Genomic DNA, 27,580 nt, shown 5'->3' with positions numbered 1-27,580 from the left:
ACATATGAAAGTAATTAATAAAATTCCCATCAATAGGAGCCACACAGGAGCCGGCAAAGAGACGCGTGCGACTTGCGAGCCGCAGGTTCGCCACCCAAGCTCTAGCCTTATAAGGGGAATGGTTAGTGAGGAAATCTGAGTCCTCCTCATCTGTGGCGGAAACAACCATTGTTAGAACATGAGCAGTGTTAGATATATCAGCAGCTTGGCGGCTGTGTCAGCTTGGTGGCTGCGACAGCATGGCAGCGGCATCAGCTTGAGCGTATCTTTTAGAAATGGGTTCAGAGGCATTAGTGTGAACAGTACATTTACAAATAGCAATTTGAGATGGGAGGATTATGGCAATTTCCCCATTTCCTGAATGTTTTTCCTCTCTCTCTTCCCTAAACCCTGGGGCTAGTACCGAGGCTATTTGCTTGTCTCCAATTGTTCCAATTAATTAACCGTTGAGCCTGGTCTTGACAGTGTTATCACCATCATAGTAATGAATTCAGCCAATTGCATATTTTATTGGTAGTCCCAGGGGCGGAAATTACAGGGAGTTTATCCACCATGAAAAAAATGGAGAATTTAAACAGTTTAAGTGCAGTTTACCGTGTTCTGAACTGGAGGGGAGACGGGGAGAGGGAGCGAGGGGAGAAGCTCTCGACTTCGCCACTCAGCGCTGTTGAGAAACTACTCCGGATCTCACTTCCCCCTCTACAGTCCTGTACAGAAACTTTGAAGGGCAGGTGCTCAAAAAAAAGTTAAAAAAATAAAATAAATAATAATAATAAGAATAAGAATAAGAATAAAATAAAAGGCGCATGGACCTCCAGCTCCGGTTCAAGGCATTTTGCCATTCTGATCAAACGGAGCAGCACAGCGGAGCGCAGATCACTGCACATCCCCCCCTCCCCCCTGCACTTGCCGCTCAATATGCAGATCTTGTGATAATGATATAGCAACATACAATATAATCTCATAGAGAAAGATGTCGATTTATTTTGTTTCCTTGTTTTTTTTTTTTTAACTTGTATTGAAAACTCAGATAACCGGAGCCGAGGTTTTTTTTGTTTCTCCTCCAGACACACCGACTGGATCGATTTAATTCGGTTGTTTCCTACACGTATATAAAAAAAAATGTTTTAACACAACTGAGTGAAGGGACGGTCAACTCCTTACTCCGTACTGTCACAAAAACAACGTGCGTCCCCACTATCTGGAGGCACGTCTCCCCGTTGCTTTCCGTTGCTATGGGACTGAATTTTGTAAAAAGCTGATGTTTTTGTGCAAATACCGTCCTTGTAAATAATAAGTCCTGCACTTCTGGGACGGGGAGAGCGCGTTTGCCACATGACAGTGCTTTTCTCTGCGCGCGCGCGAACGCCCCCCCGATAAAATCGTGTATCGATTGTGGCGTTTTGCTCGATCGCCCAAGCCCGTCGGTGCGCCAAAACAGTGCCCTACGCCCTTGGGTAGTCCCTCAAAAAACAGTCACGATGCCAACGGTTCACTTCTAGGCCGTTTGCTGTTCCTCCAATGCTTAATAGAACTTATTTGTTAGCTCCCCCCATTGCTTAAGGGATAGATTTGCCATTTCCCCAGCCCTCATGTTGAAAAATGTTGGTTGCCATCATTTATAACTGTTCACAACCTCACTGAATGCTCTGGTTGTGAATTTATGTGAACTGTATTACTACTTGTGAGGTAAATACATAAATAAAGCCCTATAGGAGTTCCTGGCAAAAATGAACAAAGATGGGAAGAAAAATAAGCCAACTACACAATGGGCCGTCAGACTACCAAAACCTCATGAAACCGACTCGCAACAAAGCCACAAAAACTGGACCAGCAGTACCTCCAAAATGAAAAAAAATAAAAATGTTGTCTACTTTGTTATTATTAAATTGATTTTCTTTTAGTCTGCTTACACCACTAGTTTGACCATAATTACATAATTTAACTATTCAGTTAAAACAGCTGCAGCTTCTTCCACTTTACCTCTCTCTCACTCTAAATGTCACACACGCCCGCACACAGACTAAGAGACACAATTCATTTCTGCTTTTCTCCACCTCAATGTTCCTCGAGTAATTTATATATTTATATTTGAATAAGTCTTTATTCAATCATGTTTTTATTGTTGTTATCTAAATTAAACCTTTTCCCCTAAGCGTTTCTTCACCGCAAGAGTGTTTCTTCACCGCAAGAGTGTTTCTAACATTCCCCCGATGCTGATAGATATTTAACTTAACTATTTTAAACACATTTTAAAATACCTATGATTTTCTTTTCCTGCAGTTTAACTGAGGTCTTCGCTCTAATTGTTTTGTTTCCACACCGGCGTTTCAAAGTTTCCCCTGGCACCGACAGATTTTTGTGAACTATTTTAAACACGTTTCTCTTGACCAATAATTCCACAGTCCTTTCCTACTCTTTGCAGAATGTAGAACTGTTTGAGCAGTGGTGTTATGCTTGGGTCACACTGCTGATGACAGCCTGGGGCGGGAAGCCAAGCTACTCTCGTCTCGTCGCCATATGGTTTGTTGTCCCCGCAGTGAAGGACAGCAGCGTGCTTGCAGGACATGCTGCAGACCGGGCACGTGGAGTGCGCTACCGAAGGTGCCGGACCCGTCACGGGGGAGTGCATCCAAGAGCCAGACGAACAATTTAAGTATTTGCTTGCAAGCATTTAAGTTGTCTATTTTGGCCCACAAGCCACCTTTTTATTTAAGCAAGCAAATAAATACACGCCAACCGGCACCTTTTTGCCTCTGCCTGCCTCCTCTTATTCATTCCTGCGCCAGACCACACCTCTACAAGTGCCACCTGAACAGGATGGAGCAGCGTGAGGCAGAATCCCAAACCTGGAACAAATGATGGCAGCCCTCGCCACAATGCAGGAACAGCCCTGCAGTTCCGGGAAATGATGAGGGTCCGTGAGCGGAACCAGGAGGCGCTCAGGGAGAGCCAACAGGCCATCCTGGTCCTCCTCTAGGAGTGCACTAGACATGGCGAGGAACGACCCGTACCCCCACTACAGAAGATGATGGGGGAGGATGATCCTGAGGCGTTCCTCGCCAACTTTTAACTGATGGCCAAGGCAGCCAGATGATCCACCTCCATCCCCGCTCCACCCCCCCGGTTCTTCCAGGTTGGCGCGGCCTCAGGATCACTGGCAGCTGGGCAGATGCCTGATCAGGTATGCTGGGGATGCGGGTGACCCAACCACGACTTCCAGGACTACCCAAACATGGGGTCGGCCAGGTCGTTAGGGTCGCCGGTCCTCTGGATCCCTCTCCCGGTCGAGAAGGGGCCTACCGTGTGCCGGTAAGGTTACAAGGCGGTAGACGTCAGGCTTTGCTAGACTCGGACTGTTCACAGACGATGATTAAGCAACACCTGGTTCAACCCCGGACTATGGTAAAGGCATCACGGGTGGATATTCGAAATTCGCTATAAGGGAAAAAAGCATATAGTAAAGGCTGCGGTTAGTTCCCGCCTGTCGCACCCCCTGATTTTGGGTACAAATTGGCCGGGATTCGATGTGTTAATGAGAGAAGCGCGGGGGGGGGGTTCGCCCGGAGGCTGCGCTCATGGTCTGTGGCACACGGCGACACGGAGGTGGCACACGGCGACACGGAGGTCGCACCGGCGGTGGTCACTAGACCGGGGGAGGGGGAGCCCCAGGTGGGAACTTCCATCCCATGGAGGATCTTCCTCTGGAACAATCACGGGACGATGTGCTTCACGGGGCCTTTGAGCGGGGAGATAAAATCAATGGATAAAACCTGGATGCTGCGCTCACTCACAAGTATTTTGCGATGATTAGGGATAGATTATATTGGGTGAACCGTGACGCTCAGTCGGGAGAAGAGGTTACCCAATTGTTAGCCCCTATCAGGGTTTAGGCTTCCAGGCGTCTCATTATAACCCGATGGCCAGTCACTTAGGACACAAGAAAATACTCGAGCGGATAATGGCCCGTTTCTATTGGCCGGGCATCTGGGCGGATGTGCGGCGGCACTGTGCTGTCTGTCCCGAGTGTCAGCTGGTGAATCCACCGGCTAATCCCAGAGCACTGTTGAGGCCCCTCCCTTATGTTGATACGCTGTTCGAGAGAATTGCTTTGGATCTCATCAGGCCATTAGTCTGCAGTGCTCGGGGCTATCAAATCATGTTAGTCCTAGTGGACTACACAACCTGATACCCAGAAGCAGTACCACTGCACAGTATTACGGCCAAAAATGTGGCGCAGGTGGTGTATCAGGTCATCTCCCGGGTCGGGATTCTGAAGGAAATCCTGACCGACCCTGGCACTTCGTTTATGTCACCACGTTGACAGCCAATATTGGGACTGTTGGAGAAAATCTCCTGCGTGGTCGGTGAGGTTAATCTGCATGCTACAAGGAAACAAAACTGAGAGTATTAAAAATATTTAGTTCTGCAGACTAAAGAGAAAGATTCAGTGCTGCTCCATAGCAGTGTTCTGACCAGTCTACCTCTGCTTTACTTGAAGGGGCCTTTATAGTTAGTGTCCCATTGTGAGACTAGCCATGTGATTCGCTGTTCTGTTCAGTAATAGCTGAGAACATTTTTTAACAAGGAAAACAAAGAACACTTTTGGTACCGGGCTTACATTGAGTGTTTACACAAATGGTCTTTTTCAATCTAGAAAAACTGAAATAACGACTAAAAGATTTGTGACAGTGGTACACAGGAATGTAAGATCTCCTGTGAAAGAGTCAGGCTTCACCAAACAAACATATCCCTCAGCATTTAAAAATCACTTGGTGGTAGAATTATATCATTCATTAACATTGATCATCATTTTTCTCTCACACTCCCTCCTGTTGTTCCCAGTGGAACAATACAAAAGAAAAATGCAATAAGGATAACATTTCATATAATTGAGGCAAAGGGATCAGAAAATGACATATAGATTGAATACAATACAATTATATAACAGAGATATCCTATGAATTCTATCTTGTTGCTTTCAACTAGGAAAACACATACCAGATAGTATCCCTGGACATCTCCACCTCAAATTGGCCAAACCTCTCTTCTCACATTTGACTAGCGAAGTGTAAAAGACCAGTAAGGGTTATCTACACTATACTATGACAACATACACAGGGCACAATATATATAAGTAAAAGAACATCACAACAGCAAACAAACCAACAACAAACCTTGAACTTACAAACCCAAAACAAAATAAAATAAAGCGGGAAGAAATGCAATAAAACAAATGGTCGTTACACAAGAAATAAGCGGTTTGCCTAAAGATAACGCGTCGTATAAGGTTATCAGAAAAAAAACAAGCCCTTGTCTTCCGGTAAAACCCAGTGGGAAACCCAGAAGGTCTTTTTGATGGAGGAAGAAGGAAAGGATGACCATATAACAAGGTGGGCCAGTGGCCAGGCGTAATCAAATGTGGATCAGAAGTCCAGCGGTGGAGCGGACTGTGGGGCGCCAGTGTTGGTGTCGAAAGCTCCTTTGATAACTGCTTCCAAAACACACATCTGTGGTAAGGGGAAAGCGGTAAGGGGAAAGGCGGTAACACATGTAGCCTATGTATGTGGTTGACATGATTCCATCACAGTTGCAGGGTGAGCAGCGTTGTCTGCTCACATTGCTCACACACTCACATTGTCTCCTCAATGGGTACCTGGAGGGGAGTAGGAACTTTCTTTCAATGAGATGCGTGTACCCACGTTGGTAGTTCTGCCACCTTAACTGTATTGTGTGGTGTATGTGCTGAGTATGAGTTTTGGCACTGGGAGAGATAGGCGAGTCGCGACCAGATTGATCCAGGGGCGCAGCAGGCCGGGGAGCTACCACGCAGACCCGCTCCCCCAGGACCCAAACGCGCCCCAGTGTGGCCACCTCCCGTACCTGGTGGCAGCCAACCCACAGCAATCAGCCAAGGGCGCAGAGCGTCCGCCATGCGCTTCTGCCATGTCCGGCAGCTCCACGCCCCCATCAGGCCCATGGTCAGCCCCCAGCCGCCGAGCATGTGGACTGCAGAACAGAGGGCGGCAGACGGCACCCCCACCCACAGCCGGACCCCCCAGCTACCTGCACCCCGCGCACCGAGAGCGTCAGAGGGCAGGTACCACGGCAGCCCTGTGTGATGAGAGGAGACCGCCACCCACGAAGTGAGCCCCGCGCCTAGCACAGACAGCCAGGTTCAGGACTCACGTTGACAGACCAGACGGAATGCACGACGGGCCACCCCCCCCCCCCCCCCACAGGACGCAGAGGGACATGCAGGCCCAGCCACCCCAGGGCGCGCCGACCCGCCGACCACGGTGCCTGAGCCCCAGAACCCACAACCACGCCCGGAACCCACACATGGACGCCAGCTGCAGGTACTCCCTGGGAGCAGATGCGGACATCCTCAGAGCCGCCCGGACAGCCACCCAAACGCGGAGCCCCGGCAGACCAGGATGCCCCAAAGCGCAACGACATTGCACCGACTTAGGAAGACTCAAGTATTAAATTATGGAGTTATGTCGGTGATAAAAGTAGCCCATATTTCATTAAATGAAACAACATTGTTTTGGGATATTGCCAATAGTTTTTCCATTGAGATGCAATCTATTAATAACTGGATTTAACCAAGGGCTACTGGCAGATTCCCTTGTCCCAGCAGTCCAAGGAAAAATTGGCCATCTCTACTCCGGCAAGGCCTACCAGTTTTGCATGCCTCCGTTTGGGTTGTTTGGTACCCCCGTGACCTTTCAGAGACTCATGGGCCGCATCCTGCGTCCGCATGGAGCATTTGCCACTACATTCTTAGACAACGTGATTATTCATAGCAAATATGTGGGAGCAGCCTCTGCAGCATGTGGATGCAGTGCTAGCGTCCTTTGAGGCATGCGGGGCTCACCGCCAACCCAAAGAAGTGCGAGGTTGGGTGGAAGGAGGTACGGTATCTGGGGTACCACGGAGGGGCGGGGGGGCTGCTCTGACCCCAAGTGGATAAAAGCGCCGCTGTTGCGAACACGCCGAGACCCAAGACTAGACTAAGAAGGAGGTAAAGCAGTTTTTGGGGCGGGCCGGGTACTATCGGAGGTTTGTGCCGAACTTTGCAGCACTGTCCAGCCCCTTGACCGACCTAACTTCACTACAATGGCTCCGCCATGTGAAAGACACCAATGCACGGATCACTCGGTGGTACCTGGTAACACTTCAACTTCCAACTTTTTATTTAAACAATCAAAAAAATACACGCCAACCAGCACTGTTTTGTGGGAATACCCCCCTGGTTTTTTGACATGTACATGGTCATTCATAAATATATAATTATTAACCGTTGTCAAACAATTCAATTGTTGGTAAGTGTTGTGAATATCAGAGTTAACTTTCATCATCATTGTTCAAGAAGACAAATGTGAGTTTGCGTACATCTACTCCCGTTTAAAACTGAATCCACCTCTGGGTAAAGCACTTTGAAGCCCAGGGGCTGGAAACAGAGACACCCTTATTAGTACTGTAATTACAGGCTTTGCTTTGTTTGTGTGCAGAATATTAGGAAATAATAGTACACAGTATTTAAAGTCAACAAGACAGAGCAGCAGACAGAGCAGCACTGTAATCACTCTAGTTGTCTTCGATATGAACAGACATACAAGAAACAATACTGAGAGTGGAAGTGAAGACAGGGGACGGTGGGCAAATAAAAGGGAATATATTCTGGTCGTTGCAGGAAATGTGGTTGGCCTGGGTAACATGTGGAGATTCCCATACCTCTGCTACAAAAACGGTGGAGGTGAGTCGTAAAGTTCCAATCGTTAAATATTCACTTGGTGCACTCTGACATTTTCAATTCATAGACTCATTCAATCTGTGTCGCTTTCTATACCCAGGGGCCTTTCTGGTGCCATATAGTATTTTAGCTGTGGTTTGTGGAATACCCTTGTTTCTTTTGGAGACTGTGATTGGCCAGTACACCCAAGAAGGAATGGTCACCTGTTGGGGAAAAATCTGTCCACTGGCAAAAGGTGAGTGCACGGGCTAATTTTAGCCATACGATAGGAAATTCAGTCTGGTTGGAGAACAAAAGAGACAGACATTAGATAAGAAAAGATTAGATAAGATAATATAAGATAAGATAAGATTTTATATATAACACTTTATTAATTACTAGGGGGAAATTCAGGCATTACAGCGCCAAAAACCAGGGAGTCAAGAAACAGAAACAGATTAAAAAGAGACAAGAAATAATACATATTCACACTATCTATCTATCTACACAAGTTAGCATTAGAAGAAGAAGAAGGAAACAGTCTTTATTCGTCACGCAACACACCACACTACAACACATGCTTGCACACACACACACATGCACATGCTTTGGATGGTGGCCGGTGAAATGGATCCTCTGCATTTGACCCATCCTGGCTTGTCCTTCCTCCGGGGGCACAGCCAGGAGCAGTGGGCAGCATACGTGGACACGCCCGGGGACCAGGTGATAAGTGTCCATCGCTGGTCAGACGATGATGGGTGCATGTTTTTGTGGGGGTCCTTACTGACGTGAGGTGGAGGAAACCCCATGTGAGCACGAGGAGAACATGCAAACTCCACACAGAAAGGCTCCTATTTGGGAGATAACCCGCCGGAGCACGGTGCCAACAGCGCCCCAGGCGGGAATCAAACCCAGGACCTTCTTGCTGTGAGGCAGCAGTGCAATGCACTCAGCACCGTGCCACCATTAAGTAGCGTTATACTAATTAGTATGCCCCGTATGGGAAAGTGTCAGTTACTCTAATTAAGTACAAGTTATAATATTGCGGCATTACTAATAAAAGTGGCATTCCATAGTAACAGTTGTTCAAAACATACAGAAATATCAGAAATATAAAAAAGTCATTTACAATACTAACAGCAGTCAAGAGTGGCATACAGCGATAGAAGTAGTCCATAATCAGTCTTCTCCTTCTTCTTCTTTCGGCTGCTCCCATTAGGGGTCACCACAGCGGATCGTCTGCCTCCAATACCTTCTGTTCTGCGCATCTTCCTCCCTCACACTAACCGCCTGCATGTCCTCCCTCACCACATCCATAAACCTTTTCTTTGGACTTCCTCTTTTCCTCTTGCCTGACAGCTCCATCCTCAGCATCCTTCTCCCAATGTAGCTCTCATCTCTCCTACACACGTGTCTAAACCATCTAAATTTCCCCTCTCACTTTTTCACCCAACTGTCCAACCTGAGCTTTCCCTCTTATGTACTCATTCTTAATCCTGTCCATACTTGTCACTTCCATCAAAAATCTCTACATTTCAGTATTTTTACAGCTTATAAAGCTTATTGTGCGTAATCACCGGGTGTCATGACATTTCACTGCATATATGTATGACCGTATGTATATGTATGTGACAAATAACCTCTTGAACTTGAGCTTGAACTTGAACATCCTCAACTCTGCCACCTCCAGTTCAGCCACCTGCCTTTTTGTCAGTGCCACCACCTCTAAACCATACAACATGGCTGGTCTCACTACTGTCCTGTAGACTTTCCCCTTCACTCTTGCTGGAACCCTTCTGTCACAGATCACTCCAGACACTCTTCTCCGCCCACTTCACCCTGCCTGTACTCTCTTCTTCACCTCTCTCCCACACTCTCCACTGCTTTGGATGGTCGACTCCAAGTACTTGAACTCACACGCCTTCCACACCTCCACTCCTTGCATTCTCAGCTTTCAGCTCTTAGCTCCCTCCCAGGCACATGTATTCTGTCTTACTACTGCTGACTTTCATTCCTCTTCTCTCTAATGCATGCCTCCACTTCTCCAGGCTCTCCTCAACCTCCTCCCTACTCTTGCTACAGATCACAATGTCATCCGCAAACATCATATTCCACGGAGACTCCTGCCTGATTTAATCTGTTAACCTGTCCATCCCCATTGCAAACAAGAAAGGCTCAGAGCTGATCCTTGATGCAATCCCACCTCCACTTTGAATGCCTTCGTCACGCCCACTGCACACCTTACTACTGTCTGACTGTCATTAAACATATCCTGTACCACTCTTACGTACTTCTCTGCCACCTCTGACTTCCTCATGCAATACCACACTTTCCTGGCATGAAACCATACTGCTGCTCGCTGATCCCCACCTCTCCTCTTAACCTAGCCTCCACTACCTTTTCCCATGCTGTGGCTGATCAACTTTATTCCCCTGTAGTTAAAGCTCTGTACGTCTCCCTTATTCTTGAAGATGGGTACCAGTATACAGTACTTCTTCTCCACTCCTCCGGCATCCTCTCCCTTTCAAGGATGGTGTCTCATTTGGAACGCCACTGCCATCTCACCTAAACATTTCCATGCTTCCCCAGGTGTGTCATCTGGGCAAACTGCCTTTCTACTCTTCGTCTTCTTTAATGCTGTTCTCACCTCATCCTTGCTTATTTGCTACACTTCTCGATCCACTATCCCCACATCATCAACTCTTCTCTCCCTCTCATTTTCTTCATTCATCAACTACTCAAAGTACTCCTTCCGCCTTCTCAACATACTCTCCTCACTAGTCATCATATTCCCATCATTATCTCCATCACCTCAACCTGCTGTACATCCTTCCCAGCTTGGTCCCTTTGTCTTGCCAATCGGTACAAGTCCCTTTCTCCTTCCTTAATGTCCAACCTCTCATACAACTCGTTGTATGCCTTTTCCTTTGCCTTTGCCACTTCTCTCTTTGCCTTGCGCCTCATCAGCTTGTACACCTGTCTACTTTCTTTATCTCTCTGACTATCACATTTCTTCTTCGCCAACCTCTTCTGCTCTATGCTGTCCTGTACTTCCTCATTCCACCACCAAGAGTCCTTATCTTCCTTCCTCTTACTGCAAGATACACTGAGTACCTTCTTGGTCGTCTCCCTCACCACTTCTGCAGTTGTTTCCCAGTCATCTGGTAACCGTTCATTCCCACCTATTGCCCGCCTTACCCCTTCCCTAAATTGCATGCAACACAGCTCCTTTTTCAACTTCCACCATTTTATCTTTTGCTCTACTGCAACACACTCCTCTACCATCACTTTGCAGTCACAAATCTCTTTCAGATTGCACCTACTGCATAAGATGTAGTCCACCTGTGTGCACCTTCCTCCACTCTCGTATGCCACCCTGTGTTCCTCCCTCTTCTTGAAATACTTATTCACAACAGCCAATTCCATGCTTTTGGCGAAAGAACAGTAGTCCATAATAATAGTATCAATAATTAATATTTGAAGTACTAATGATCCCAATATAACAGCAGTCCTAGTAAGTTACAACATATTTATACTCCAAGGTGATAATAGGTGTTCAGTTATCAAAGTATAATCCAGATATACAGTTGAAGATGGTATTATAATTTCTCAATCGGGAGAGAATTCTGGTTCTCATTTTACCCAGAATCATACAGTCCTATCATCTAGTCACTGAACGTTTGTCGGGGCTTGCCCAAATTAAAATAAAACACATACAAACACGCGAAACACAAGTCAGGTCAGGGGTGATGCGAATTTCCTCCTAAACAGAGTGTCTGATGAGAACTACCTGTTTTTAGAGCTTAAAATCTTAGTAACCATTGTGATAACAGTGGACTGAGTGGCATTGATCAATATGGTCATTTTGCACACACACAATTGCTCTTCTAAGTCATTAAATAGCCTATTACTGACTTGTATTATGCATGTATGTATGTATGTATGTGTTATTGATGTTGTATTTGGGACTCCACACTGTCATGAACAATTGAGATGTGATAATTAGGTGACTAAATTTAATTAATTAAATGCTCTATCGGACTAATCTTGTCCCTATGACTACTTTACAAGAAATCATTATTATATTTAAACACAATTTGTATGTATAAGGATTCATCTGGGAGAAATTCATAACCATCCAAGGCTTAGAAATACCCAAAAGGCTGTCCGTGCAACATTGTCTATGGAGGCATCCACATGTTTAAACAATGTAAACCAAAATAAATCTTAAATGGAAATATAAGTTGCAGGCAGCAATACATGGGTCCAGTTTAGTCGTGTTAGATAGGTATTACAGTTCTCTGGGTTCTGTGCAATGTAGCACGAGTTACAAAGGGCATTGGTTGATGATGTCCTAAAGTGACTGTGTTCTCAATGTAAAGCCAATGTCCTTCAATCTTCGGTGATTTTGTCAAGTTTTATTAATTTTTCCCGATACAAATGTAGATCGGTGTGAATCAACCTTGGACAACAACACGTATCAAGTGTTCCCATTGTTGTTTGGGAAAAGAAGTGGGAAACATTTTGCTTCATTGGTTTCATTTGCCAATAATGGTACAGGGTTGATCCCTTCTGCTGGTGCTACAGACGACATTTCATCAAAGTGGTGCTCTAATACTTAATGTACAATATCAACTGGTTTGAAACATGTGTCCATAAATATACCATGTTGTTGTTTATCAGTCAATGTTTCATCAAAATTTTCATCTTCTGAACTTAAATCTGCATTTTCAATATTATCAATGCACATAGATACCTTATTGTTGTTTGTGGTTTTTGGATCTTCTTAAATTTTGGAAAGAGGATTATTCCATTCGTTGTTAAATTCTACATCCTTATACCACTTGTTATGTATTCTCAAATATGCCAATGCTGACTTTGGGCTATTTTTTGGCATCTGGAACAATAACAAAAACAAACATTGTAATTACTTTACATGGGAATAATAATAAATACATGTTAGTTGTAATTACAACTTCATTGTGTTTTTTTCTGTTCTATATTTGGAAAATTCAGTAATGGAGACAAAATTAATGGAACTTTAACATTCATTTGGTATGAGAATTATTATATAATTATTATTATTATTATTATTAAGAACTTGTTAACACTGAACACTATATACTATACACTATACTATATAAATATAGTATTATACACTATAACACTATAACACTATCACACTATATATACATGACATTTCTTTAAACGTCATAAAGTGTCTTACTCTATATCTCATCTCGTTCTTTTTGTTTACAAACAGTGGTGTGTCGGTCAAGCAGGACCAGCTCAATAGTTGGGGTCAAATTTGGTTAAATTTTCACAAATTTCATCTCCATATGTGGATCGATATGGATGAAACTTAAACCACAGGATGCCTGTGTGTGTTCTATTTTAGGAATTGGATATGGACATCTGCTGATTAAGCTCTATGACTTCATCTATATCGTCATCCAAGCCTGGGCTCTCCTCTATCTGATATTCTCCTTCCAAGCTGAGCTTCCCTGGGCCAACTGTGGGAACACCTGGAACACAGGTACATAGTATTGGCAATGTATCCAAGGGGAAGGGCAATTTATTTTAGGGAGACTGTAACATGTCTCTCTACCTGGGGGGAAATTCGCTGCACAGTTTCTTACAGAATTTTTCCACAAAGAAAAAAAAGGGTTCCCCCTAAGAATTATTTTCAGACTTTGTGGGGGGCACGTACCAACCAAAATGGATGCGAGGCAGAGATGCAACTAAAACGGATGTGGCAATTTTTTTTAACTAGATAACTTCTAGGCAGGGGTGGGAAATTCCAGGTTCAGAAACAAAAAAAAATCCTGCCATGTCTTTCTCCACCCATGCAGAGATGCAGCTTATTTCACTCATTAGTTGGACCTCTGGTTTGTGTCGATTAGAACATCCCCTTGGTTGGTTCAAAGTGAAGTGAGTGGAGCGAAGCCCAGCATTTCTGAATGGATGGAAAACAACCAACCCCCACATTGAACTAAAGGAAGTTTAACTGTTCAGAATTGTCCGTATTCTTCTCACACAGGAAACCATTTTGAAATACTTGTTTTTCTTACCAGCCAACTGTATAGATTCTCAGAATTGGGATTCTCAGTCCGCAAATCGAACTGAAAATCAAACAATGGTGACCAACACCACCTCTGCTGCTACTGAGTTCTGGGAGTGAGTGGAAAAATTACGTTCTCAATATAAATAATAATAAATATAAATATAGCCTGGGATATTTTTATTCATACCTTTGAAGGTGCAGTGTGTTCAGTTCTGTGGTATCTAGCAGTGAGGTTGCAGAACCAAATAAATACCCCTCTCCAGGGTTGGACTGGGACAGAGGACAGAGGGGGAGAGTTGGGGCCAAGTAAGTGATCTGATTGGGCCACCCAGTGTAACTATAGAAAATGTCCCAATGTCCCTGTTTTATGTGCCGGCAGTTGGATCAATAATTTTTTTATTTTTAATTTAAAATGACATCGGCCCAGAGGTGCGCCGGTATGCCAGATTACCTGTCCACCAATGCCCCTCCCCATGGCAGTGCAACATGGCGGTCTCCGTGGAAGAGACCATGGGCATGAAACTCACAAAAAACATGAAGGCCCTCTCTAGAGCCAGTGTTCGGTTTGTCCGTTCTGGGCTACTGTAGAAGAAACGTGGCAGTGCAACATGGCAGCATTGTTTATAAGGTCCTTATAAGATGCTTATTAACATTATTATTGTCTTAGACTATATAAGTGTTAACACTTTTATAGTCTTATTAAAACATAATAACAGCATAGTTAACTGTGCAGAGTTAACCGCAAATAAACCTCTTGAATGAAGAATCTTGAAATTAATGCTGTTATTAACACTTAAACAGTCTTATTAACACATTATAAAGGCATAGTTAACTTGTTAATAAGTGCATAGTTAACTGCTTATAAATACTGTTATTAACACTTATATAGTCTTATTAACACAACAATAATGTTAATAAACAACGTATAAGGACCTTTTAACTATTAACTAATGCTTATTACAAGCACTAATGCATTACCTCCATTTCTGCCAATTCTGTTCCATAAATTGTACACAATGCACCTTTAAGTGGTAATCCATAACATTTTTTTGTTAAAAAAAAAATGTTTGTAACCTTTTTTAGCTGGCACCTAAAAAAAATCTGTATGTCCTTTTCCTCTACTCCTCTATATGATGTTTCCATTTTTGGAGAAATAATTTGATCAGAAGGCATACTCTCGAGAAAAGAAAGGGACTGTCTTAGATTAAAGACAAGGGCAAAATATTTGGGGAAAAACATGGAATGGAAAACCAAGGGAATTCTGGAACTTGCAGTGAAATTTGCCCAACACAGATGATCTTATGGATTACCACGTTAAGATAATGTAGCTAATGTTGTTCAATGTCTTTAATTGTCCATCAACAAAAGTAAAAATACAACTAGATAAGAATTTATTAAAAAATCTTTCTTCAGGAGAACGTGATCCATTTCCTCTTAATTTCTCATTACCTCAGACGACGAGCTCTGGCCATCTCTGGAGGCATAGAGGAGTTGGGCAGCGTTAGATGGGACCTGGCGTTGTGTCTTCTCTTCTGCTGGGTCTTCTGCTACTTCAGTATCTGGAAAGGTGTCAGGTCATCAGGAAAGGTCCAGTTGTAACATTTTATTTAAAGGAATCTGCAGCAAAGTAGAATAAAGGTTGATCTACGTCAGGCCATTGACTAATGACATTTCATGATAGGTCTATGAATCATTTTACAAATATGTTAAGAATCACATTTAGTTCGGTCAATTAAGACAATTAAACATAGAACCAAGCAACATTTACACAAAAACATAAACATTGGACGACAACATGTATTGAAAAACAGTTAATTAGGTCCAGGAAAACTGGACATGTGGCCTCTTCCTGTCATAGTTATGGCAGTAAATGAGGGAGGAAAGGAGAGGAGCGCAACCAGGAGGGTGCTGGGGTGCATTCGAAGCAAGTGTGGTAGTGTGTGTGTGTGTGTGTGTGTGTGTGTGTGTGTGTGTGTGTGTGTGTGTGTGTGTGTGTGTGTGTGTGTGTGTGTGTGTGTGTGTGTGTGTGTGTGTGTGTGTGTGTGTGTAAGGTGTCCACCGGTGAGTGTACATGACTTATCCCAGTTGGTTCTGGTGTATAAGGTCGGTATTATGTCGTGGCGCCTCCAAGCAGCAGAAAGGTCCGAGTTCGCTCCCTCTCTAAAATGCAGTCGTTACGGTAGCCTATGGATTATTGATCAGGGCAAGAGAAAGTTTGAAAACCCACAATGTAGATCATAGTGAATATCATGTTTTTTTTTTCATCATTATGCAGAAAAAAATTTGATAGATATTGTCAGATATCGTACACTAATATTTCTCCATCTTGTATTTAGGTAGTGTACTTCACGGCCACTTTCCCATATGTGATGTTATTAATACTACTAATCCGAGGTCTGACTCTACCTGGGGCTTGGGAAGGAATTAAGTACTACCTGTATCCAGACATAGGCCACATGGCTGATCTTGAGGTATGTCATTGAGATTGTGTAACTAGCATAATATTAATTGATTGATCTTTTTTTATTTCAGAAACAAAAGATAAGAAATACAACAAATAACCATTATACATAGCAAAAATGTAATGAAAGGAAACATTTTCCAAATTCTTTACAAAAAAATATGTAAAAATATGTTTAAAGAGTGAAAGTTTATTTTCTACGCCTATTCTAACTATTCTGGCTCAAATTCAGATATTAACATAAACTGATGCCCTTGATTTGAAAAAATTATGCGTAGCTATTTCTGTCAGACAACTTGACAGAACCAAGTGCTTCCAAGCCCTTCATTGGCCGGACTATTTAAACAGCCAATTCCTCCTGCCTTACCTATTTTGCTGCCTCTACTCTTCTATCCAATGAGGGGATTTGAACTTATCACTCCTATATTTCTAGCTCACCAAGCATGCTTATGTTTGCTGTACACCTCACCTGGAGTGATGAGCAGTAGCCCAGACCCCAACCTCAAATGATGCATGATAAATAAAGATCATTTTAAATTAAATCTAAGAATTGTCTCTCAGAACATCTGTCATGAGTAGCAACTTGATTGTTGTAAAGTGGTAAGAAACCCAAATTTGAACACCCCTGGACCAGATTCTCAATAGTGATGATAGGAAGGGAGAAACAAAAACTGTTAAACAAAGCCTTCCATTATCTAAAACAATAATATTTTATCATCTAAATATTTTATTTTAATATTCAATCCCTCCAGCACTCATAATATTTCACTCGTAGTGATGTTGAAGAACTGAATGCGAACAATGTATTGTTTTTGTGATAATGCAGGTCTGGGTAGAGGCTGGATCACAGATAATGTTCTCTTACAGCCTGGCCACTGGAACTCTGATTGTTTTGGGCAGCTATAATGAGAACAACAACAATTGTTACAAGTATGGCAGAGCTGGTCTTTTTTTTCATTTAATTCAACAATCAAGTCTTCATTCTCCAAACGAATTACTGTTACTATTAGTAATCACAATTATTAAGCAAAAAAAAAAAAGTACCATATTTCCCACTGATTATATATTCTTAAAAGTGTTTTTCTGAATATGGCAATTACATGTATTTTCTCCTCCTCACTCCAGGGACTCCTTTCTGCTGTGTTTGTTGAACAGTGGGACCAGTTTTGTAGCTGGTTTTGTTGTTTTCTCCATACTTGGGTTCATGGCGCAGAAACAAGGCGTTCCTGTTGACATGGTGGTCGATTCAGGTAGCGAGGCAGAGATTGTCTTCATTCAAAGCTCAATTTAAACTGGAAAAAGAAACAAAAGTACATGTCATTTTACAATTAGGAATAGCTTGTTTAGAATTTTTTTCTAAGTCAGTTAATTCACTAATGAAGTAATAATTAAGTAATTAATGACTTAATACTTGGTCTACTTAATAGTCAACATTTTATTAAACACTTAGTGAATTCAAATGAGGAGGCCATTCCACATTTATCTTTAAACACATTGGTAAATTTACTTAAATGTCAATTTCATGAGCAACAACAACAACAAATAAAGTGAAAGCCGTATTTAATGAATTCTTAGTGAGTTGAAGTCTTAATTTCAATAGTCTTTTTTTTTGTTTTGATTTCCTCCAAATTGAATTAAAATTCAAACACAGTTCACAAACATCACCATCATCATCTCTTTGCATGCTTATAACCCAGGTCCTGGGTTGGCGTTCGTCACGTACCCTCAAGCGATGGCCATGATGCCTCTGCCTCAGTTCTGGAGCGTCTGCTTCTTCCTGATGCTCATTCTGCTGAGTGTCGACACGCAGGTTCTGTTTTCAATTTTTTGCGTCGGTGCAGTGATTTTATTTGTCAGTGTGGTTCAAGATCCGCCAAAGCCTCATCCGTTTGCTCGTTTTGGTTTTTCCCCAGTTTGTGACAGTGGAATGCTTCGTCACCTCCCTGAGCGACCTGTTTCCCAGGCTGTTGCGCCCGACAGGGCGACGTGAGATCTTTGTTCTCGTTGTCTGTTTGGCGAGTTTCCTCATACAGCTGAGCTTGGTCACTGAGGTAAAAAACTGCAACAACTTTGAATAATTGTAACATTTAAATATAATTTCATTATCTTTGCTCAGGTGTTGTTTCTTGCGTTATCTAGGGAGGGATTTACGTATTCCAGCTCATCGATTATTACGGCTGCAACAGAGCTTGCGCAGATATAATGGCTTTGTTTGAGTGTTTGGCCGTGGGTTGGATTTTTGGTAAGTCAAGTGTTGTTTTCTTTGTTTTTCCCATATTTTGAGATAACTTTGCCATTTATAGGTTTAAAGAGGATTTTTTCAACTTGAAGTTATAGTTAATGAAAATTCCCAACAGGCATTGACCAGTTTTACAATATCGCCGAGGACATGACGGGGCAGCGGCCATGTTTTTTTTTCAGATTATGCTGGAGGTATTTTGTTCCACTGTGGTCACTGGTAAGTTGTAACATTTTTGAAATGCACTTTAATTCCCAGAATGTTAAACTTCGTCATAAACTCTTAACGTCTTTCGCATGCTATTCTATTTCACCTGATGCAGGACGTCACCCTGTTACTTTCCTATATCATTTAAGCACACTATGGTTTCGACCATACTAAGTTTGCGTACAGTAGGCTAGCATGCTATTTCTCTGAGGGTTCAGAACTACACCTCAAATGCAGAAAATGAGGCAAATGCAGGGTTCAAAAATGGCAGAGTTTAATGCCAAAAGTGGGATGAAAACAGAAGAACAGGCAGGCTGTAAATTGTATCAAATTTGAAAGGAAATCGTAACTTAACAGGAAATCTAAACTTGATAACAAATTCCCACTGGCAATGCGATGACTGACGGGGCAAGTGACAAGACGAACTGACACAGAGGAAACTGAACTGCAGACTTTTTAAAACTGGGTAAACCTATTGAAATAGGTAATTTTTTTTTTGCTTTCCCATTGCCAGGGGAACTGCTGTTTTATATTTTTTCTGGTGTGTCACGTTCGACGTTACGAACAAGCTGGAAAAGGGGTGTGTCATGTCTCAAGTGGGATTGGTTAAAAAGAAACAGTAGAAGACACAGCAACATAAACAGACAACTACGTAAAACTGTAAAACAAAAAAAAAACCAGCTCATCAGCTCAGACTCGGCTCCCTGTGTTCCTACAAAAGAGCAGTTCAAAAGAAACGGATCAGTTTTATTTCTATACAGGTACTCCTCACTTAACGACCGAGTTCCGTTCAGGTCGTTAAAAGCAAATTGGTCGATAAGCGAGGACACGCCCCCTTACCATTATTTCATGGTAAGGGGGCGTGGCAATTGTCGATTCTAGTTCGTTCGTTCGTTCGTTCGTGTGGGGCTACACAGGCAATTGGGACATTAGCCAAGAAGTGGTATCGTCATCCAGTTCGATGAGGCCGCTGACTCCATGTGGTGATTTGAAGATTGGGCATTCATCAATGATGATCAATTCTAGTGTAGTGAATACTGACAGACTGCGAGAACGGGAACGAGACCGAGAACGGTGATGAGATGAGATGCTTGACGCTGAGACGCCACGCACGCCGCAGTATTGTTCCAGCGTACAATAACAACTGGTCGTAGCACTGGTCCTAAGTCCGAACGGTCGTTAAACAGGTAGATCGTTAAGTGAGGAGTACCTTCAGAAGTAATGAAGTGCTGAAGGACTGATGCTGATTCAGAGACCAGCTTGGGGCGGTGCTGGAGTGGCTCTGAGCCCATGTGGAGCGTGGGGGTTCTCCAGTGTGCTCCCCACGGTGCGATCCCCACACTCAATTGGGGGACATTTCATGGTCCCCCATATTGGAAAAAATCCTTAACTTGATAACAAGAAGTTATTAACCCCTGATTTTCATTTTGGATTCTAAATGGGATATGAAATGATTGAATGATACACGGATTTTCCTTTCTATTTATGCACCAACATCCAAAACTTCAATGCGCATCGCATTGTGCAGGTAAAGTGGCCAAAATTTGCGGGTCGACCCCGGGTGTCCCGTTCACATCAGAGCCGATCGGAGCTGGAGCCGATAAAAACCTGTGTCTATTGAAGGGTCATTTGACCCGGGACTGAAACATAGGTGTTACCTTTCCCACTAATGACAAACGCCAGATGTTACAGGGTGTTACCAGGTTTTTGGCGCAGTGGGAAAGGGGTATCAAATACCCAGAGACATAGGTGAACACAATGAACTAATTGACACAGGTGAAACGAGAAAGGAAAACGAGAAGACTCATAAAAAAAGGGAGACATCTACAGGACAAAACCTAAATGACACACTAACTACACAAAAACAGGTTACAACTGTGACACTTCGGGTGGAGGGGTGGTGTTGCGTTGACAGACCACTATATTCAATGGTGAGAGCTGGAAATTCATATATTGAAAAGAAAGATTTAAACAGATTATTCAATTTTATTAGAATTTAGGATTACAACTACGTTCAGATCATAATCAATCACAATCTGCCATTTTGTATTTTAGTCAAACCAGTTTCCACAAACACTCTGAAGTAAAAGTATGATAAAACAAGGATCATTTTTACACATACATGGAACAATGAGTAATGACTTGTGGATTACCATGGAAATCACCATGACTTTATTCCATGACCAACTTTTGTTTGAGTGTTAAGTTTGAAATGAAAAACAACCAATCAATATTCTTCATTATTCTTCATATTAAGTGAAAGATAATTCCTCAAAATAAAATCCCTCTGTTCCGTGACTGAGTGGAATTTCTTTGAATGCAGCAAATTAATTCCTTTTCCTGTCATTCCAAGTCAAGCTGTAGCTCAAGATGTTTGCCCATGATGTGTGCCATCCCTCTTGTGAGGTGTGGCCATTCTGATTAAAACGCCAACTGTGCAATTGAATAGTTGACATAATGGAGTGGGGCGGTCACAGATTAGGCCTAATCGCAAACTTAATCACAGTTTTAATATGGACTAACTGAAATCGCCTTTATCAGTAATGGTTTAGTCTAAGACTTGCCCTAGTCTTTGTTTAAAAATAATGTGATTTACAGAAGGAAGATTAGATCTAATCTAGGTCTAAGTGAAGTATTAAATTAACCCTGGCAGGTTTATCTTTGGATTCATGGACGTGGGCCTCCAGGTCGACCTTGACAACAGAGAAAATTTATTTTCTGGACTAAAACCAGCACCAAGACCATACAGAAGGAGCTGACTAGTCCTTCATTACCTTAGTCTAGGACTTCCTAGTATAGAACTAATTCATCTCAAATTCAGCAAGATCTCAGGAAGTCATTTTTAAATTCTGGATTAATTTAAATATGGGATTATCTTTATCCTGATTTAAATTAATCCCGTCTGCAAAACTGCCCCCAATGTAAATTAACTTTAAAGCATTGTCCCACAACTTCACAGAGCTCCTTTATCCTTTACCTGGTGGACTACACACAGCTCCAGATATCTACCACCTATATTTACCCGGGATGGGCACATGCTTTGGGCTGGACCATGGCACTGTCTTCTATCCTTATGGTGCCCCTGTTTGGGATCCGACAGGTCTGCTTGGAAACAGGCAGTTTGAGACAGGTCAGTCTTCCGAGGAGCCTCGTATTTTTCCATTTTGTTTTTCTATATTTCTGATCCTTCAGGAAAAGTGTGTGGCATTTGTTTCTCTTCCTTCCACCCATTGCTCGTTTCAAAGAAATCTAAGAACATGGTGGCACAGTGATGGTTCAGTTCCTTCAAAATCAGAATTGTAGAAGACAGAAGAAGTACAAAGCTCAAATAAGGGGAAAAAGAACAAAACTAAAATCTGAGGTGATTGAGACAAAGACCAAGACCAGCAGTCTATATTTTGATATACTGTCACCACATTGAAGTAAATTACACTGAGATCTATCTATATTCCACTTAAAATTAAGTGTCTTACTCTCACAGAATATTCACATAAGAGAAACATCGCTGGAGAAATAAGGTTAGGGTGGTTTTTAGGCTGTCTGCGTCATGTGGGCACCAGCGCTGTTCTGCAGTGTCTTAAATGTGCTGAAGACATAGTCAAACTTTGCCGTTAGGATAGATATCAGTGGCATCTGTTTGTTATAACCAGACATCGACAGTACAACGGACAGATTTTAGATACAGTACAACAAGAACAGTAAGAATTATATTTTCTTCAAATACAATTAAATGAAAAGCACATTTACATTAACTGGACCATCAAATAATTATTGTGTTTTAAGACCTCTCACATTTTTAGCTATGGATGCCCTGTATTTCCCTCCTAATTAGGAAAATATCTAAAGTGAAAGCTAAGATATGTAGATGTGTATGCTATGCAATGCCTACAGGACTGTTGAATTTAAATAACATAAAATGTGTTTCCTTCCTCAGCGTCTATCCGTCCTTTGTCATCCAGTAGAAGACCCAGTTCAGCACAAAAGTAAAACGGTAGAGATTGAAATGACTGAGGAGTTGATGACTTCTGCGCCCTAGGCATACATTAGCCGCTTGAAACTGAAACTTGGCACAAATGGGGTTTACTAACTAGTTATTTGTCATACATAAGACATTAACAAGCTATTTGTCAAGACATTTTGGTGGATAAAAAGACAAACTAAGATGAATGGAGGGTGTTAGGAAGCAGATCAAAAAATTGAAATAAATGGGTTATTGGGTTATTGGCTGAATATTGGAAATTAATTCACACAACTATTGATTCTTGTGGGGATCCAAGAAGAACATCTGTTGAATCATTTTGACATTAGATGGTTGGGCTTTTATGTGTTCTTCTCATAGCTCCAAGTCTCCAAATCTGCAAATTATGATTTGCAGAAATTAAAGGATAGGTTTGCTATTGTTCAACCCAGGCCATAGTGGTGGTTCCTCCCAACCTCAGTGAATGCTTTACCATTAAGAAAGTTACCTCTCCGCTGCAGCTTCTTGCCGTGCTTAAATGCACTCCGAAGTTGAAGCTTGAAATGGAACATCATAGACCCATGTTCTCAGTGTCATTTTTAAAAGAAAAAAGATGTTTTAAAAAAAAGTAATACCGCAGTTTATGTAGAACTTGTTTGTGCAATTGCTGCAGTGCTACATCCAAAGTGTAACATTGGCTACAGCAGGTGGACATTAGGAGGCGATGCAACTTCCTGTTTCTAGTTTCTTCCGAAAGTGTGACTGCAGCGAAAATATATAATTTGCTGACGTGCAAAAGAGTCATTAAAACCCTGAAAAACCTGATAAAATGCCATGTCTCCCCCACGTATTACAAATTTCTCTCTCACGTTCTCTCTCTGTGAGCTTCCTGTTTACGAAAAAAAGGAAATTTAAGACATTATGTTTTACGTTTTTATGTTGTTATGAATGCGAAATTATTTTTTGAAAATGGCGAACCTGACCTACCTGATCTATCTATCTATCTATCTATCTATCTATCTATATATATATATATCTATCTATCTATCCATCTATCCTACTATCTATCTATGTGTGACAATTATTTACATCCTGTGCAACCCCACCCCCCATGTCTGTGTTTTTGATTGGTTTTCCATGTTTAACTTGTCTGTCTTGTTCTTGTCTTATGTTTTACTGTTGTTCTGGGAACCATATTAAAAACCATGCTCAAAAATGAATGGTGTAGAATTACATGTATTTATAGTTACTAACCCACTTTGATTTATTTCTTTAAATGTTCACATTTCAACTTGTTTCATTTAAATTTGATTTGAAACTTTTGTATTGTGTATGTATTCTAATTTTTATCAGTATAACTGTACCATGCATAATAATGATGATGATGATCATCATAATAATAATGATAAATATAGCTGCAGGCAGCAATACACAGGGTCCAGTTTAGTCCAGTTAGTAACAGTTTTCCGAGTTTCCGTAATGCTGTGATCAGACCGTTTCCAGGGTCTAGTGATCCGGGGCGATACGAGGCCTGTACGGTGCTGTAACTGTGATACACTTCACTCTGCGCCATTTGCTGTCCAGGGCAATGGAACTTGGCCAGGTCGTAATGAGAAACCCGTCGCTGTGGAGGGATGATGTTGTTTTTAATGCATAGTTCATGTTTGTGAAATAAATTAGTAAATAAAATTTGTCAAAAAATAAGTAAAGACATGCTTACTTTCAACAAAGTATGACATTTTTCATGTGTTCGACCAATCACCATGGACTTAGGTCTGCACCACTGCACTTTTGTCACTGAATTCCTCTTGTGTCGTTTCATTTAAATGTCCCTCAAGAACGGTGTTTAAACAATTTTAATCGTTCCTGGATCTGGCAGTGTGGATACAAGAGAAAGGGGTGGTTCCTCCAAAGGTTCTTAGAACTACCTGCAATGCGAAGATGCCTTCTGTGACCGATTATAGTTTTCCGTGTTTTGTGATACGCAGCACGACTTACATTTCTTCCGAGTTTTCTATAAATGCAGCATAGGCTCTAGTCTGTCTTTGTGTCGCAAGTGGCTTGGATGCGAATAAGTTCTGAGAGATGAAGCTTGAACTTATATAGCTTTGGATGATGATGTCACAACGGGGGCCGCTCCTGAAACAAATCAAATCGCCTCAACGTTCTTCTACTTCTGGTGAAATGACGACAGTTTTTCACTAATATCTGCTCCAGACGTCTGAAATGTCCTGGTTCTAACGAGACCCCAACCATGTCTGTGCATACTGCGATTGTCGTCTTCCAAAATCATTTAGCCCGAAAAACAGGGAAGAATACAAATAAAAAAATCCCAGCAATAAAAATAGGTGTCCGGTCGAACATCAAATCTCCAACTACTATGTTCAACTATATCCTCTACCTTTAGAAGAAAATAATTACTTAGCAAATTTTGTGTTATTATTAGATATTAAAGCAAGGAATCTGGAGCAGTCTTGGAGCAGTCTCAAGTCGATACAAATTTTCACTATCGCTACTCTTTTCTTGGATTAGCCGTAAGGAGATGCAATCGTAAATCGATGTACCACTGTATGAGGCATGCATGATACCTTCTTCCATTGAACATGGTAGTGAATGAAGAAATATGATTAAATCCACCCCCAGTAACTGAATTTAATTCTAGTAATAAACCAGTATCATGTTCAATTTCTCACTTTTATAAAATAAACTACATTTATAAGAAATTTGATTTTGTGAAAATTGGTTTAAAATTAAGCGAGTTACAGTCAACTATGTAGAAAGGTCTGCATCTCTCGATATACACATCAAATTTACTAGCGGCTCTTGACCGCCCCAATATGGCAGACACTCAGACACATAGCAACGACATACAGCAGCTCATTCCCGACATGTCGTACAGTAGCAGCAACATAGCGTGACGTACTGTACCGTACAGCAATCATTGTGCTTCAACGTAAAACACTGGACGCATCTGTCTTGTCTATCTTCTTTTCACTGCAACTCTGCATCGAGATTTATGAAATTATTACTTTAAAAAGTAACAGCAGCAGTAAAACTGTATTCTACTTTGATGGTGACATTTTGCAACTGATCTGTGGTTCACATGCAAGCCGGACTGTGGGGGGCAATCCGTACGGATCAAGGATCAACTACGTTGCGTTACACCACTAATAAGTTTGTCAAACATTGAATCCTCCGGCTAGTCCCAGGCCACTGTTTTATAGGTGACATTGTGCTTCATACTCATACTCATACTCATACTCACATAGAAAATAGGCCTTGACTCAATACAGTTGAGGAGATTTCTGGTTCCGGTGAGAGCTACCACTTCCGGTCCCGGTGACGTCTTCGCTTGTGCGCTGTTGCTGTTGCTGCTTTTGTTGCTGCTGTTGTCTGCTGGTGGTATTGTCACTGTTGTTGTTGGTGTGGTGCTGTTGTTGGTGCCGCTAACCTTATACCTTAACTGGTGTCATTGCTGCTAACCTTGTACCTAAACTTAACCCTCACTTACCTTATACCTGAATTTAACGTAACCTTATACCTCAACTTAAACCTCACTTACCTTATACCTCAACTTAACCCTCACTTACCTTATACCTCAACTTAACCCTCACTTACCTTATACCTCAACTTAACGTAACCTTATACCTCAACTTAACCCTCACTTACCTTATACCTCAACTTAACCCTCACTTACCTTATACCTCAACTTAACGTAACCTTATACCTCAACTTAACCCTCACTTACCTTATACCTCAACTTAACCCTCACTTACCTTATACCTCAACTTAACGTAACCTTATACCTCAACTTAACCCTCACTTACCTTATACCTCAACTTAACGTAACCTTATACCTCAACTTAACCCTCACTTACCTTATACCTCAACTTAACGTAACCTTATACCTCGACTTAACCATCTCTAACCTGAGTGACCTTTCCAGTTCCGGTGAGAGCTACCACCTCCGGTTCCGGTGAAGTCTTTGCGTGTACGTTGCTGCTGCTGTTGTTGCTGTTGGTGTCGATGTTGCTGCTGCCGTTGTTGCTGTTTCTGTGGCTGTTGGTGTTGTTTTCTGTTGCTGTTGTTGTCGCTATGGTTGGAGTCGCTTTTATTGTTGTTTTCGTTGTCTTTGTTGTTGCTTTTGTTGTTGCTGTTGTTTCAGGGGCATTGTTTTGTAATGACCGGCTGACAACTATGTTCTCTCTTTCTTTTTTGTATTTCTTTGTAAAGTGCATTGTGTTGCCCTGGTATGAAATGCGCTCTGTAAATAAAGTGTGGCTTGACTTGACTTTGTGTGTGTGTGTGTGTGTGTGTGTGTGTGTGTAACATAGTGGAAAAGGTTCTGGTTAAATCCTGCTAAATGGGACAACTGTGCCATCTGCTGTTGTAAAATTGCAAAGGATTGTGGGTAATCCTCAGGTTTGCACAAGATTTTCCACAAGGTAATGTGTCTGTGATTGTTTGTGGACAAAGCAATGATAACTAACTTGAAAAGCACATAAAAGTTGATCTGTTTTAATTAGTTGGATATAATTAGTCTTAGATTAAATTTTTAAAACAACTTTTTTTATGTGTTTTTATCATCAGTCAAAATCTCTCCGGTACAGCGCATTAACATTAATGTGATGCCGTCTTTCCAGACAAAGCATGTGCTGTTTGTCCACAAGAGATGACCATTTTACTTTGTCCGTTGTCAAAATGCAGGTTTGTTATAATATGTTGTTGTTAACAGACTCTTGACTCTTGACATGCAGTTGATGTATTTGCTCCTCGTGTTCTGTTTTTTATTAATGTGTCTGAATGCCAGCAAGTTATGTAATTGTTATTATTAGGTGAAAACTATTATAAAAGGCTAACATTCCAGGGTGAGAAATCTGTATAAATGTATTTGTATGTATTTTTCTGTATTT

The 27,580-nt window shown here is 41.9% G+C and overlaps 1 protein-coding gene across 1 annotated transcript in view; it reads left to right on the top strand.

Annotated features, from left to right (window-relative positions):
- Positions 1-7,608: 7,608 nt before the first annotated feature.
- LOC307238297 (sodium- and chloride-dependent betaine transporter-like) overlaps positions 7,609-27,580 on the top strand; it is a gene marked incomplete at both ends in the record, with an annotated part of 32,386 nt that continues 12,414 nt past the window's right edge. Inside the window, 12 exons of the mRNA XM_080011230.1 lie at positions 7,609-7,762; positions 7,860-7,994; positions 13,137-13,274; positions 13,813-13,915; positions 15,257-15,389; positions 16,139-16,273; positions 17,090-17,193; positions 17,389-17,513; positions 17,961-18,073; positions 18,177-18,314; positions 18,403-18,505; positions 18,621-18,721. Of these exons, the coding sequence (XP_079867356.1) occupies positions 7,609-7,762; positions 7,860-7,994; positions 13,137-13,274; positions 13,813-13,915; positions 15,257-15,389; positions 16,139-16,273; positions 17,090-17,193; positions 17,389-17,513; positions 17,961-18,073; positions 18,177-18,314; positions 18,403-18,505; positions 18,621-18,721 (1,482 nt within the window). The remainder of the gene's footprint in view (positions 7,763-7,859; positions 7,995-13,136; positions 13,275-13,812; positions 13,916-15,256; positions 15,390-16,138; positions 16,274-17,089; positions 17,194-17,388; positions 17,514-17,960; positions 18,074-18,176; positions 18,315-18,402; positions 18,506-18,620; positions 18,722-27,580) is intronic.

Source organism: Zeus faber (genome assembly GCF_960531495.2).
Source record: "Zeus faber genome assembly, chromosome: 12".
In the NCBI taxonomy this organism is placed as follows: domain Eukaryota; kingdom Metazoa; phylum Chordata; class Actinopteri; order Zeiformes; family Zeidae; genus Zeus; species Zeus faber.
Note: the sequence above shows the minus strand (reverse complement) of the source record. Positions and strands in the feature narration are given on the sequence as shown.